At 43.8% G+C, this 14506-nt stretch overlaps 1 protein-coding gene across 1 annotated transcript in view; it reads right to left on the reverse strand.

The window, feature by feature from the left end:
* Positions 1–14506, reverse strand: part of mdn1 (midasin AAA ATPase 1) — a 66287-nt gene that overhangs the window by 16849 nt on the left and 34932 nt on the right. Inside the window, exons 53-75 of the mRNA XM_073492339.1 lie at positions 14361–14494; positions 14076–14242; positions 13737–13857; positions 13302–13515; positions 12913–13153; positions 12690–12813; positions 12196–12360; positions 11891–12105; positions 11425–11812; positions 11102–11214; positions 9938–10613; positions 9661–9822; positions 8542–8827; positions 8168–8406; positions 6282–6377; positions 5944–6038; positions 5694–5818; positions 3608–3760; positions 2208–2317; positions 2023–2096; positions 1611–1939; positions 381–527; positions 165–291 (exon numbers count right to left, since the gene is read on the reverse strand). Coding sequence (XP_073348440.1) covers positions 165–291; positions 381–527; positions 1611–1939; positions 2023–2096; positions 2208–2317; positions 3608–3760; positions 5694–5818; positions 5944–6038; positions 6282–6377; positions 8168–8406; positions 8542–8827; positions 9661–9822; positions 9938–10613; positions 11102–11214; positions 11425–11812; positions 11891–12105; positions 12196–12360; positions 12690–12813; positions 12913–13153; positions 13302–13515; positions 13737–13857; positions 14076–14242; positions 14361–14494 — 4501 coding nt within the window. The remainder of the gene's footprint in view (positions 1–164; positions 292–380; positions 528–1610; positions 1940–2022; positions 2097–2207; positions 2318–3607; positions 3761–5693; positions 5819–5943; positions 6039–6281; positions 6378–8167; positions 8407–8541; positions 8828–9660; positions 9823–9937; positions 10614–11101; positions 11215–11424; positions 11813–11890; positions 12106–12195; positions 12361–12689; positions 12814–12912; positions 13154–13301; positions 13516–13736; positions 13858–14075; positions 14243–14360; positions 14495–14506) is intronic.

Below are 14506 nucleotides of genomic sequence, written 5' to 3' on the forward strand. Positions count from 1 at the left end.
TCCAGCTGAAACGACGGGGGCCATCAGACTCTAGCTTTTTGCTGTATTAAGAGGCAGGGCGGGCTGGAGCTAACAGATTTAACTTCAGTAGACAACTCCGCAACACAACACATAGACATCTTGGACATCATAAATGTCACTCAGTTGTTGGTGCTTCTATTTACATGCTCTCAGCCTGCTCCTGGTTCCTGACAGCAGAAAGAGCGGTGTTCATCTCCAGAGGCTGCATACAGAGGCTTTTCACCGGGTCAGCTGTCCTGTTCCACATCAGGCCTTTACGATACGACAGACCTTAATGGGAGCATGATATATACAGAGAGGTTAGAAGACCGGGGCTTAAATTACTACGTGACACCTGTAAATCAACGAGGAATACTTACCTATTTCTGTGAGCATCTTGAACAGGTCTGACAGAGCTCTCTGCTTCTGTTGCAGGATGTGCTTCACCTCAGCCTTCTGCTTCTCTTTCTCTGCTGACGTGTCAATGGTGAGGCTCTGCAGGTCCCGCAAGTTGCTGATGACCTCACCTGAAAAGAAAAAAAAAAACACTATTATCACTGTATCACTGTATTATCACTGGGGGGTTTGCAGCTGTGCGACAAATAGGAAGCAGCTTTGTGACGTGTTTTGTTGGGGGTTTTAAGGCCTGATGTCCTTGGCTATATATAAACACAAACAGACAAACATATGCATCTCTTCTTTACAACAACTATCATAAAAGTGGTTCTGAAAAAAACACTTAATCACAGAATGCTGCAGTGACTGACCACATCCAGCACAGACAGGACCAGGTAACTTTTTTATCACATGATTTATGCCAGTTACAAACACTTATCTAGTTTTCAACTTATGTTAAGACACTGCTACATGAAAATGTTTCAATATTTATCTCATATTGTGTTTCCAATTTTTGTTAAAGGGTGGTTTACTCACTGCATTGGCTAAGGAAAACCAAATATGCATATTACACTGACTTAGCATTGCTAACACTTTGTATTGACCATCATTAATAAAATGGTAAATTTATAATCAATTAATTCACTGTTAACAAAATATGAAATGCTTTATGAAGATTTTATTAAGCAGCTGTAAAGGGTTATAAACATCAGTTCCAACTTTTCAGTGGTCATCCAAATAATGTTTATAGATGAACTACACAGAATCTTTTACCCATTTACAAAGTATTATAAATATCAGTTACAACTTTACAATAAACAATTGCTTTATAAATGGTTTATAAAGAATGTCATTGTTTGTTAACAATGAAATAACTATTAACTTAAGTTTAATAAGTATAAATATATCATTTATTAATGATGGTTATTATAAAGTAGTACCTGACAATTCACCCTGAGAGCACATAAATGTCTGAAGGCAATAGTTGTTGTAATATTTCAGTCTAGACTAAAGTGGTAGACTAACAGACCAATAGTTGTAAAATGCAAATTATCCTGAGGGTGGCGCCAAAGGAAAAGCCATGGGGTCATTCAAATCAAACATGACCTTTTGACAGCATGAAGTACATAATAATAATATGTCAGTACATAATATATATCATGTCAATCTGCCCATCAGACTTTGGTTTTATAGTGTTTGAGTGAGTTTCCTACCAGTGAAGCAGTCCAGGTCTTCAGCCAGCTCAGGCACTGGGTGTTTCTTCAGCAGCTGCATGCACATTTTCTTCATCTTCCTGGACAGAACAGGAAGACGTCCCTGCAGAGATGAAGCTTCAACTCCTTCATCTGGGCCCTCATTCTGCAGATCTCTACCCTTCCCAGGAAGAGCGATCTTCAGTGCCTGGTGAACCCGATGGATGGGAGTCTCCTCTGGGTTGGCATCCACACTGTCCAAGCTGGCGCTGCTTCCCTGTTCTACCAGAGCGGGAACACTTGGACCATTCAGAGCCTCCTCAAACTTCTTGACAAACTTGAAGAGAGTCCTGAGAGAAAAGAATAGAGGCAGAACATTGTTAGTCCATGGGCAGGACGGTACAGCCCAAATCAGATCAGGGTGATATCTTACCGATGGGTTTTCTCGACTGACTGTTTGATGGACCAGAAACTGACGTCGTTCCACTTGGAGATCTTGACAAAGTCCTGAGGACACAATTCATGTCACAGTGGAGATTAATAATGTGTGTATTACTCTGACATTGATGGACGGTTTCAGGTTAGTCATATGCAATAAAAAAGGACATGATGATAAACCTTGAGCTCCTTCTCGATGGGCTGTCTGAGCTGATTGATTCTGGTCTGGATGCAGTCAGAGAACTGACTGTAGTATTTGTGCAGGTTCCACAGAAGACTGGACAATGACTCTGTGAAAGAAGGAAAGCATTAACATGTTATCCCTCATCAATGGTTCAGTTTCTCACACCAAAAAAACAACAAATACTAAGTAGTGCCTTGTTGTCACCAACAGTTCACATGTCAAACGTAATTTGAAACAATAAACCTCAGTGATGAGATGGTAATTTCCATTACACTACTAAGTTTTAACATTTTTTTTTTTTTTGCCTTTAAGGCATTCAAAAAAGGTCACGGACTGGAATCGAACCAGTGATGATTGCATTGAGGGGTCACGTTATGCACTGTAAACACTCGATATCAAGGCGCTGCGGCACTATTGAGTTCAGCCGAAAACCAATCAGTGATGTCTGAGACAGTTAGATGCATGACATTGGGCAATAGACAGTGACCCTATCTGGCTAACTGATCAATAGATTTGTCAATATCCACACAACCATCATGATGTAATTAGTTGACCAATTGCCCTCTGTTTTGCTCCACAGAACTGTTACTACATGAGGTTTTTAGTTTGTGCTGATAGTAAAAAAAAAAACCTAAATCTTATAATGTTTGTCCTTGGGTTTGATTGTAAACAAAACATGAAGGTTCACTGACATTATGTAGTAATCAATTAGTCAATTGGTGAAAGGTTGTGTACCCTTTTAGCGGTTGCTTATAATGTAGGGGATATTGAAGTTAAAGGTTGGCCTTGATCAGAGCGCCACCGAATGAGGACAGAGTCCCGTAATCACAGGACTGTTTCCAGTATGGAGAGGAGGAATGGTGACAGTTCATAATAACTCTCTCAAAATACACGGGGCTTGTGAGAACTGTTTTTGCGATGGAACATAATTGAATTGACAAATACTTTTCTACCACAAAACATTCCCAAAGAAGACACATCTCCATGACAGGGCTGCTGCATCATGATCTATTTCAACTGCCAAAAGAATCAAGGTGAGTCATAAAACTGAGTGGAAGTTAGTGGTAATGGTAGCGTAGTTAAAATCACAAAGACATAGGTGTGCATTCCTGTTTGCATGACAAACTGTGTCAACTAAAATGTTTAGTGTGCATGTTTTATTCAAAATATCAAGTTGAATGTGTTTGTGGATATGAGATTGAGGGCATGTATTTGATTATTAAAAAAAAAAAAAGAAAAAAAAAGAGGCAGGTTTTATGGTTTTACAGCCAAAAGAAGTTGCTGTTAAATCAGGAATTTTAGGCCACAACAACCCTCTAAACAAAGCTTAAATCCTGGAGGGACTAATTAAGATAGACGTGTATGTCTTGTATAGGATAGAGGTGTGGTGGGTAACCTTGTCCAGTCTGGTTGGTGACCAGCAGGAGGTGGCAGTGGAAGCTGAGCAGCATGGCCAGGCGGGTGTGGAACTCTCCCAGGGTGGAGCCCTCCATGAAGGCCTGGAGGGTGGAGGACACTGAGGATAGAGAGAGGCACTCCACCTCCTCACCTGGAGAAGCAGAAACAGGAAGTCTTAGCAGTCATAGCATTTTGGTGTATCCACTTTTTTCTCTTCTAAACCTGTTTGACTGTGGGAGGGAGAGTGAATGTGTGCTGTATTTACTTTACTTTGTGTTTGGAAATACAGTACATGCTTATTAGTTGATTTAATAAGCAGATTTAATTCTCCAATGATATTGGCTCCCATTTTTCCATATAAACGCTAAAATAAAAAATGCTGTAAACTAAGAATGCTTTCAAAAATATAAATAATTGTTTATTTTTATCAATTTACAAAATGCAAAGTGAGCGAACAAAAGAAAAATCGAAATCAATATTTGGTGTTACTACCCTTTGCCTTCAAAACAGCATCAATTCTTATAGGTACACTTGCACAAAGTCAGGGATTTTGTGGGATTATAGTCAGGTGTATGATCAACCAGTTATACCAAACAGGTGCTAATGATCATCAATTTCACATGTAGGTTGAAACACAGTCATTAACTGAAACAGAAACAGCTGTGTAGGAGGCTTAAAACTGGGTGAGGAACAGCCAAACTCTGCTACCAAGGTGAGGTTCTGGAAGACAGTTTCATCTCACAGGTCATACACCATGGCAAGACTGAGCACAGCAACAAGACACAAGGTAGTTATACTGCATCAGCAAGGTCTCTCCCAGACTAAGATTTCAAAGCAGACTGGGGTTTCAAGATGTGCTGTTCAAGCAACGTTGAGGATCGTAGACGCAGTGGACTAAGTGCAGCAGGTGAAAAACACATCAAGCTTATTTCCCTTGGAAATCGGAAGATGTCCAGAAGTGCCATCAGCTCAGAACTGGCAGAAACCAGTGGGACCCAGGTACACCCATCTACTGTCCAGGGAAGTCTGGCCAGAAGTGGTCTTCATGGAAGAGTTGCAGCCAAAAGGCCATACCTCTGACATGGAAACAAGGCCAAGCGACTCAACTATGCATGAACACACAGGAACTGGGGTGCAGAAAAATGGCAGCAGGTGCTCTGGACTGATGAGTCAAAATTTGAAATATTTGGCTGTAGCAGGAGGCAGTTTGTTCGCCGAAGGGCTGGAAAGCGGTACAATAATGAGTGTCTGCAGGCAACAGTGAAGCATGGTGGAGGTTCCTTGCAAGTTTGGGGCTGCATTTCTGCAAATGGAGTTGGAGAATTGGTGGATTAATGGTCCTCAATGCTGAGAAATACAGGCAGACACTTATCCATCATGCAATACCATCAGGGAGGCGTATGATTGGCCCCAAATTTATTCTGCAGCAGGACAACGACCCCAGACATTCAGCCAATGTCATTAAGAACTATCTTAAGCGAAAAGAAGAACAAGAATTCCTGGAAGTGACGGTATGGCCCCCACAGAGCCCTGATCTCAACATCATCGAGTCTGTCTGGGATTACATGAAGAGACAGAAGGATGTGAGGAAGCCTACATCCACAGAAGATCTGAGGTTAGTTCTCCAAGGTGTTTGGAACAACCAACCAGCCGAGTTCCTTCAAAACCTGTGTGCAAGTGTACCTAGAAGAATTGATGCTGTTCACACCAAATATTGATTTGATTTAGATTTGTCTTCTGTTCATTCACTGCATTTTGTTAATTGATGAAAATAAACTATTAACACTTCCATTTTTGAAAGCATTCTTAGTTTACAGCATTTTTTCACACCTGCTAAAACTTTTGCACAGTACTGTATATATTTTCAAGCCTGTAAATAGTGCTAAGCTTTTTTATATCGAATATATAATTTCAATGTGATATATTTTCCACCATAAATACACATCGAGAAAGTTTCCCCTCAGCCAACTAAAAACATGAAAAATGATGAATTGCTTTATTAACTGTCAAAAATAAGATGTGGTACTATCATTTTGTTGTGCAGCTGAATCAGCACACACTCACACATTTTGTACAGTTGGTACCTGTATTAGCATCTATCCTCTGCTCCTCCAGATACCTCTCTACTAGTTGGTAGATAGAGAACCAGTGTTTGGTTGATTTCTCAGTGTGCCGCTTCATTGCGTTGTCCAGACTGCTCGACCAGCAACTACACGCGACAGGAGAGGACACATTTAACAACAGAAACAGGAAACAGCTTGTACACTGTGCTCATCATCATTTTATATCCTGGTTGAGAAAAACAGAGCATAAGTTAAGGGCTCTATGTCATACTTGAGCTCCAGTTTGCGCCACTGGATAATGAGCTGGGTGACTGGTTCCAGTTCCTTCCGCAGAGAGACTGAGCGGCTGGCGTTATTCTCCCAGTCCTGATGAGAAAAGCAGAGAACAGAGGTGATAAACGAGACAGAGCTCACCTTTGTTGTTTCTTAAACTGCCATTTGTGAAACTAGAACTGGCAGACTTTTGGTATTTTTACCTGATAAATGATGATGGATATTGAAAAAAACTTTTGGATTTATTTTCTAGTTAATTGTATCAACACAATGTGGAACTCTGATTTAAGCTAATGTAAAGCATGCTTCAGGAGGTATCTTGTTAACAGAGCTCACCTGTGCTTTGCTGAGCAGGATCTCCAGACCATTGAGGAACTTGGCCAGTGGGCTTGCCAGACTGAACGCCATGATCCTCTCCATCACCACAGTCAGCTGGAAAACAATACACACAGACAGCATTAAACATTGGAGCGACCGAAACCCACAACTGAGCAACCTAGACCTCACACTCATCTGAAGGGTCCATAAGGTACTAATAGGTACAGTATATTCAGAAGAAGAGCTGACCAACTAAGTCTACAGAACCAGCACTTTTACTACTTTTACCTACTTAAAGCAGGAGTCTAAAACTGCCGGGCCCCAAGCCATTCCCCTCCCCCCTTTCGCCAGCCTGTGACCTGATGTCAATAATATAATCTGGCCTGCAGAATTTTTAAAATTTTAACTTATTTTTTTGTTTCACACCAATTTAAACTACACCTTCATATGCAATTGAAATAAAAACAAAATTGTATTTTAAAAAATGAAGGCTGACTTTAATTTGAAGTAGACTTGTCATAAGAAATGCATTGTGTTCAGTTAGCACTGCTGTCGTTCATCAAAAATATGTCTTCAGAGCAAAACAGCAGGCGTTTGTAGACAGTGGATCCATTTTAAATCTGATTGGCAGTAGTTTCATTAATTCTGTGAGAGTATTGAAAAGGGATCTGTTAGATGAAGAGCTGCAGACAACAGGCTGCACACCTCCATCTTCGCAGAGAGCTAACAACTCCCTTTGCCTCATTAAAGTTATCAGGCTCCCTATTATGACTCAGTTTAAAACCGACATATTGCCAAATAGGCGCTTTTGCTTTTCACTTTGACAACAAATCCTCTGCCATCGTCATGTCAGTCAGCTCACCTAACTCTCTCCATGCTAAGAGTTAAATGTGACTCTGGTTACTCTGTGCTGTGACTCTGCTGCTGGCCCTGCTGCTACATGGAGTAGACGGCCTCCAGCAGTTTGTCATCGTAATGTCCGTTGTCGGACGATTTTGATTTTAAAAAGCAAAATGTCAGAGGGGCGGTGGGCAAGTACTGTAATCGGTGTAAGACTGACCACTGTGTAACACCAGGAACACTTACTACTGCGACAAGCCTAGTGCAAGGTTTAAATAGGTTATTTATAGGGAAAAAAGATTTGCACTGTTAAAAACAAATGTGCATACAGATGTATGCTTCTGTTTGCATTATTTTGTTAAATATGAATAAAATATGAGCAGAAGTGCTGCCAGATATAAAGCAAGAAGTATTGTATTTCATTTGTTTAGTGCAAGGTTAGTTAGGACTAACTGTTAAAAACTAATCATATTAAAATGTATAGAAAATGCTGTATTTGTATGGTATTATTATCATAATAATGGAAATAAAAAGAAACATTTTCAGAAATACTGCACTTTCTTGTAGTAGTTGAGTTAACTACTTCTCCCCTCTGTGTAAAGACTCTATGATTTAACTCTCCTGGACAGACACTGAGGGTTGTTTTTACTGATATAAGTTTTGAGTTTATCATAAGTAATCACACAACAGACACAACAAAAGTAAATTGATTTAGTCATTAGTTATAAAATATGGCCAGAATTCAAAAGTAGCTCCAAAAACACTGGGGGCAGCATATCACAAGAGTAACCAACATCTGCTACTCTTTGCTAGCTATCCTTGGCTATAGCTAGCAACCGTTAGCTAATTAGCCATGGAGCCAGTAGAGTTTGCCTTGACTGAGACCTCAGGTTACGGGGGGAGTCATTGTGGGCAATGGGGCTCAGCAGCCAGAGCATGAACACAGCTGGACATCTAGCTGAGATTAAACACAGCCTCCAAGACTGACGGAGGTCAGTTTGAAGACAGAGGATACAGTACGTTGTTACAGTACATCAGAACCTTAATGTGAAAAGGTCACTGACCTGTACGAGAGCTGGGTGCTCTGGCCAGTCCTCCAGTCTCTGCTTCACTGCGACACTCAGCTGCTCCAGGACAGGAAGACAGAGACGGGCCTCGCTCATGTTGGGCTGCTGGTAGAAGTCATAAGGTCCATCTGAGGTGACAGCTAGACCATCAGGACCCCCCGAGCCCTGCACTGTGTTCTGCAGGAGGGTGGAGAGCAGCAGTTCACTGCCAGTCAGCTGCTGGTCCAGTTCAGCATCTGAGGGGGAAAAAAAGAGGTCATCACCAATTTTCCTTTAAAAGCAAGGACCCATTTACAGGAGTAAAATTCTGCCTTGCTGCTAGAAAATGGTGAAAGTGACATACATAAGTGATAGAAAATAAGATCACTCACCAATCAGATGATAGAAGCGTGACATCATAGGGGAGGCAATCTGATAGGAGGAGATGAGGGCGCTGATGTGTTCTTTGCTGTGATTGGCTGGTGTTGTACCCTGGTACCACAGTGATTGTGCATATCCCAGACAGAGGCGCTGATGGACCTGGACCATGGTGTTCATGGCAGCTGGAGACAGGAAGCTGCTCTCACTGGACTCCTCCTGGACTGTCTCTGCCTCCTCCTTCAGTCCCAAGTCTGCTGGACCTTCCAGACTTGGCTGGGACATGATGTCTGCAAAGTCCTAATGAAGTATGGACATGCACAATGTGCTCGTATTTAAAAAACCCTGGAATGTTTTTTGTTTTTTTTGTCCTGCCTGAAGAATTGTTGTCTCCTCAGTGTCAGGGCCTCAAGCTGGTCATGTCTTAACTCTTTGGTCCATTGTAAGACATTTGGACCAAATTTAATCAGGTTATAGATCTGTCAGATAGCCCTAGTACTGCACAGTTAATTCATTTGTAAAATTGGAGGAATTAACCTCTAATGATCCTGTGATTATTCTTCTTGCACTGACCTGAGGATGAAATTTCTACCAGTAGAATCTTTAATTTTGACTGAGAGATGACTTGGTAAATTTGATTTCATTTGTTAAATACTTGGATACTTTACATTTTAGCCTCACCACTGTTAAACATTTAAAAGAATAAAATCATCACTATGTTTTTCAGATCATCCAACACTTAAGTATTATAGGCCTGCATTTAACAGTCCTGATGGGCAAATAGCTGACTTGGAAAATTTTTTGAATTTCTTTTTCTTTTTGTATATTTAAATTGAATTTACTTTGAATTTAACTGTTAAGACAACAGGCTGCGTTGCCTCTCGCTATCTAATGTAAAAACTGATAATCGGTGCTTCATTGCAAGAATGAAACTTTCAACTATCTTTTGTTAAACTTTACAGGCTGTTTCTGAATTATAACATTTCAGTTGAATATTATGGTTTGGGTTTGAATGATCACCAAGATTTGACCAGCTCCTCCTTACTTGAAATATCATGCTCATCACTATGAGGCAGATGGACTCATCCAGGTGTTATGTCATCTTATCTAACAGTTCCTTATTCTGTAAATACCTGTTTGAACTGAGGGAACTGCTGTCTGAAGTCCCTCTCATCCTGTTCTTCCTCAGTCAGTCCTGAGCCGTGCAGTCGACTGCGGCTGCGGTAGAGACTGGCCTCCAGCTGCTCTTGTTCTCTCTTTCGTCTCTCCTGCTCGTCCCACTCATTCACAAGGGCCTGAGGAGCATCATGTAACAGTCAGCACAGCAACAGCATCCATTAAACTTGGAAAATTTGACAAAAAAGTCAAACCCAGAACTCAGTGGATCTATGTGTAAACCCAAGTACTGACCTGACAAATGTGTCTGAAGAGGCTGTGTGTCTCTTGGCTGAACTCTCCGGTGGACAGGGTGTGGCACTGCAGGTACAGAAGAGCATTCAGGAGCAGCGTGGATGACTGAGGGACTACATGCTCCGGGTCCTGCTGCTGGGGCAGAAGCTTCACCAGGCAGCGCAGAACGTCCATGCAAGTCCTGGAGCAGAGGAAGTCTGCCCGGGCCAGGTAAGACGGCAGGCTGTGGGACAGGGAGGGGAAGGCCAGCAGACAGAACACCAACTTGGACAGACCAGGTACAGGCGTGAGCGAGGCGGCCACCTGCGAGGCCACCAGCCTCATGCCGTGTCGGAGCTGGAGGATGCCGGTCCGAACCGGCCCGACCACATCAGGGTACAAGGGATAATCCTCCAGCAGCTTCTGGCAGAAGCGCTGCTGGGAGTTCTGCCACACAGCCTCCTCCTTCAGCAGGCCCTGCACCGCTGACCTAGACTTGGAGGAAGATGAGCTCTGCAGGGCCTTAAGTAGGTGGGACAGGAGGTCTTCCACTGCAGATGCCTGGCCGATGCTACAGAGGTAGTGCTGCAGCTCCTGGAAGAGGCGACCATACTGTGGTTCATGAGGGCGACAGGCCTGCTTCCTGGAGAGCTCAGCTATCTGCTCCTTCACCTGCTGCATACGGATCCACAGGTACCTATAACAGCAAGTCAGATACAAACAATTAAAGGACAGGCTGAAAATCTCAAGGTTAATCTCATTACTCAAATATCATATGTACATTCAAGTAACGTTGAGTCACTGTCATCATTCATCTGTGATGATCTCTACACAAGCTGTAAACCTCCCTATTAAGAAAACTTTATGCTGGACAAGACTGCAGTCTCATGATAGTTTAAGCTGAACTTCAGAAATGTGTTCCCATTTTTTTTTTTTTTTACATTGGGAGATCTCAGTGCGAGGAAAGTCAACCATTCTCACACTGCTGTCGCAAATACACTAACTGTAGCTAATGCATGCCAGCCAGCAACTAATCACACTTACAAGTTAGCTTTGATTAAAGTTAGCTGGCGCTGGGTTGCTAGCTTAAAAGGCTGAGTAAGTAAGTCCAAAGTATCTGATACTAAATATACTTAAGTATCAAAACTACAGTAAAACTAATGAGAACTTGCAGCTGGTTCTGACCTTATTCGGGGATGCTGGAATCCATCAGTGGTGCTGCTCTCCTCCAGCTCTGCTCCAGTCATCAGCTGAGACGACAGGCTGCGTGCTCTCCACTCCTCCTGCAGCAGAGCCAGCTACAACAGACACAGAGGGACATGCCAACGCAATCATGAGGTCAAAGTATTTCTGGCTTTAACCACCTTCTAGAGACCACCTTCCTGCATCTATCACAAAGTATTAAAGAAATATCTAACAACTCCAGAGTTCACAGTTTCTGGGGGCAGGAAAGGATCATTTTTATGTGACAGAATGGGGTGAAAAAACAAAAACAGACGGTTGTTCACCTCCTGTTGAGCGTAGTTGAGTTTGTAGGCCCTCTTTACAGCTGGGTCAAAGATGGTCTGTGGTGTCCACACTTTGATCTGCAGCAGACCAATGTTGACCCAGAACACTCCCGAGCGGGCCAGCTGGTTGGAGCCTTGGACTTTGCTTTGGACATACTGCTGTAGGCAGGTGATGCAGGCCTCCACCAGTCCGTCGGGGAGCAGATTGGGAGGCAGGAAGTCTCTGAAGACGGTCTGGATCTCTTGGGCTGCTATCAGAGGGTCGGGGTCCTCAACCAGGCTCTCACAGCTCTCCATGTATCCCTCCTGCAGGCTGGGAGGCAGCAGGTCAGCCATGCTCTGAAGCTGCCGACGCAGAACAGCGCCCTGGAGCCTGAAGTCTGAGCCCCTGAGTAGGTACAGTGGTGATTAGATAACCCAAAAATGATAAATGCTTGTGGAGATTATTTTTAACTTTTGAATCTACCTGAACTCAGCCAGTGTGGGGATGGCCATATTGTCCCACAATACAGCAGACACATCCTGCAGCTGCTGGATCCTCTCCTTCCACTCCCCCAGGGTGACATGGGAGAGGGAGAGGAGGGCAGCACCTGATGGTTCCCATCGACCTCCAGTCTCACTGCTGCTGAGCACTCCCAGGATGCAACGCGACCACACTGCTTTACTCAGCAAGGCCGGTCCCTGAAAACAACATGGATGTATATTAACCCAGCAGGAAATCACTTTGATTTAAATACAGTGATGTTAACAAGAGTTGTTTAAGCCCAGTACCATGTTGTCTGCTCCATGGTGCAGCTTAGGAGCTGGCTGGCTCTCAAGTCTCAGTGGGTCCCATTTCAGCCAGAGGTCAGGGGCAGAGGTCACACTGCTGGTCCACAGGGCAGCGAGAGCTTCTGATAGCAGCTCACACCAAACAAACTGCAGCTCCTCAGCTGGCTGCAGGGGGACAAGAAGCATGAGTAGCATACTTAATATTTGTAGCTTGGAATAATGGTTTGTTTTTTGAAGTATTTTTCAGGTACTTGATACACAATGGAAAGCTGACACTACCCAAAGAGGGTGATGCAAACCAGGGACTCCTGGCCTCCAAATTCCCCAGATCCCAATCAGATCCAGCATCTGTGGGATGTGCTAGAACAAATCTGATCCATGGAGGCCCCACCCCCCAACATATAGGACTCAAAGAATCCACTACAAACATCCTGGAGCCAGACACCGCAGGATGACCTCTGGGGGTGTGTCTTATTAAACTTTATTGTACTGACCCTGTCACTGCTGAGCAGGAACCACAGCGGCTGGAGCTGACTGACATTCATCGGTGTGGACTGGAGGCAGAAACGCAGATGTCTGGAGAGTTCTCGACGTAAGCTGTCCTCAGCCTCCTGGTCACTGCAAACCAACAGTAAGGGTTCACTAAACAGTCAATCAACTGTGTTAAGATCAGTCCCCACAAATATTTTGCCTTTGTTGAGGAGGAAGTAGTTTTACCCAGGAGAGAGAGCCAGGAGCAGCAGGTCGGTGCTGAGTCGCAGCTGGTTGATAACAGCCAGTTCCTCCATGAGGGGCCAGAGCTGAGCCCTGCGGCTGAGCTGCTGCAGCTCTTCTCTGGCCAGGTGGACTCCGTCTCCTGACTCCTCACCCTCAGGCAGGGAGCAGACCTCCAGGAGCCCTCTGGAGGTCATCTGACGCTGTTGCTGCTCCACACTCAACACCAATCTCTCCAAAACTCCTGATGGGAAAATATAGGAAAACAATCACACACTGACCACCTGGGAGTTTTTCTCTTAGAGGTGAAACTAACCATCACCGTCCTAAGGGCCTATAAGCACTGCAGTCAGATGGAACACAGGTTAAAGCTCTCTCTGACAAAAGCTCACCAGACTTCTGAGGATCCAGCTGGTTGTTTGCCAACAGAACGAGGCCGCAGGCTTCAAGCAGACTCTCCTTGATGTCCAGCCCGAGCCCAGCACCCTGAAGTCTGACCAGCTCTTGCCTCCAGGGACCTGTGGTGCCATCCAGCCTTAGATCGCTCACATCCAGGGCTTTACTCAGGAGCCTGAGCCGAGACGCACACTCAGCCACTGACTCCAACTGATGAAGACGATGGATATGGTTTGTGAAGTGATTCAGATCATCATAGAATAGTTGTGAATGAAAGACATTATACTGGACTGGCTTTTAAAGACTTTCTTTTCTTCTATTATACAAGAGAGAAAAGAAGAAAAGACAGTAAAAACAACATCTGCTGATGAGTAAATGTCTTCAAAGACTATGTCAGAAAATGAAGTAAAGCTGGTGAGGTGTCTCCAGACCTTGAATGGCAAAGCTTTGCCGAGAGTTTTCTGGATGCCTTTCAGAGCTGTGGCCACAGACACCGGGGTGGATAGAACCGTCTGGATGGCTGCTGAGACCGCTTGCAGCTCCTGTTGACCTCTGCAGTACAACACGGCCATGAGTGTTAGGAAATGGAAATATATTAACTTTAGACATTGGAAAATAAAAGTATCTGCAATTGTAACAATTAAGTGAAATGTAAACAAAACCAAATAAATAAATAAACAAAAACAGATGGTCTATCATTATCTAATAGTCATACAATCTCTGCCATGTATGAATGAAAGTTGTAATATAATGTGGAGAAAAGTGTTTACTCAAATGTGGCGTCGTTGTCTCCCAGCAGCAGCTGGGGCAGTCGGAGGATTAGGTGTTTCTGCACCCACTGCCAGTGCAGAGACAGCACAGAGATGCCCTGAGAGTCAGCCGGCAGCGTGCTGCACACATCCCAGAAACGATCGAGCCACTGCAGCAGCTGGAGGATCTGAACACACAAGACAGGTAGAAAGCCATGAGTGAGGAGAGCATAGCAAGGTCAAGACAACCTGGGAAAAGAAAATTGGGTGCAAAGTGAAACATTGATAAAACGAGTGAGTTCTGACCTCAAACATGATGTGGTCTGAGATGTAGGGTTGTCCGTTCTGCACTGCCTGCAGGGTGACTGAGTCCCACAGGTCAAAGAAGGTCCGTAGATGCATCAGCACTGGGTGGGGCAGGTGACCGATATCCACAGTCCCTGTGAGGGGAG

This window comes from Pagrus major, chromosome 22 (genome assembly GCF_040436345.1).
Source record: "Pagrus major chromosome 22, Pma_NU_1.0".
Lineage (NCBI taxonomy): Eukaryota > Metazoa > Chordata > Actinopteri > Spariformes > Sparidae > Pagrus > Pagrus major.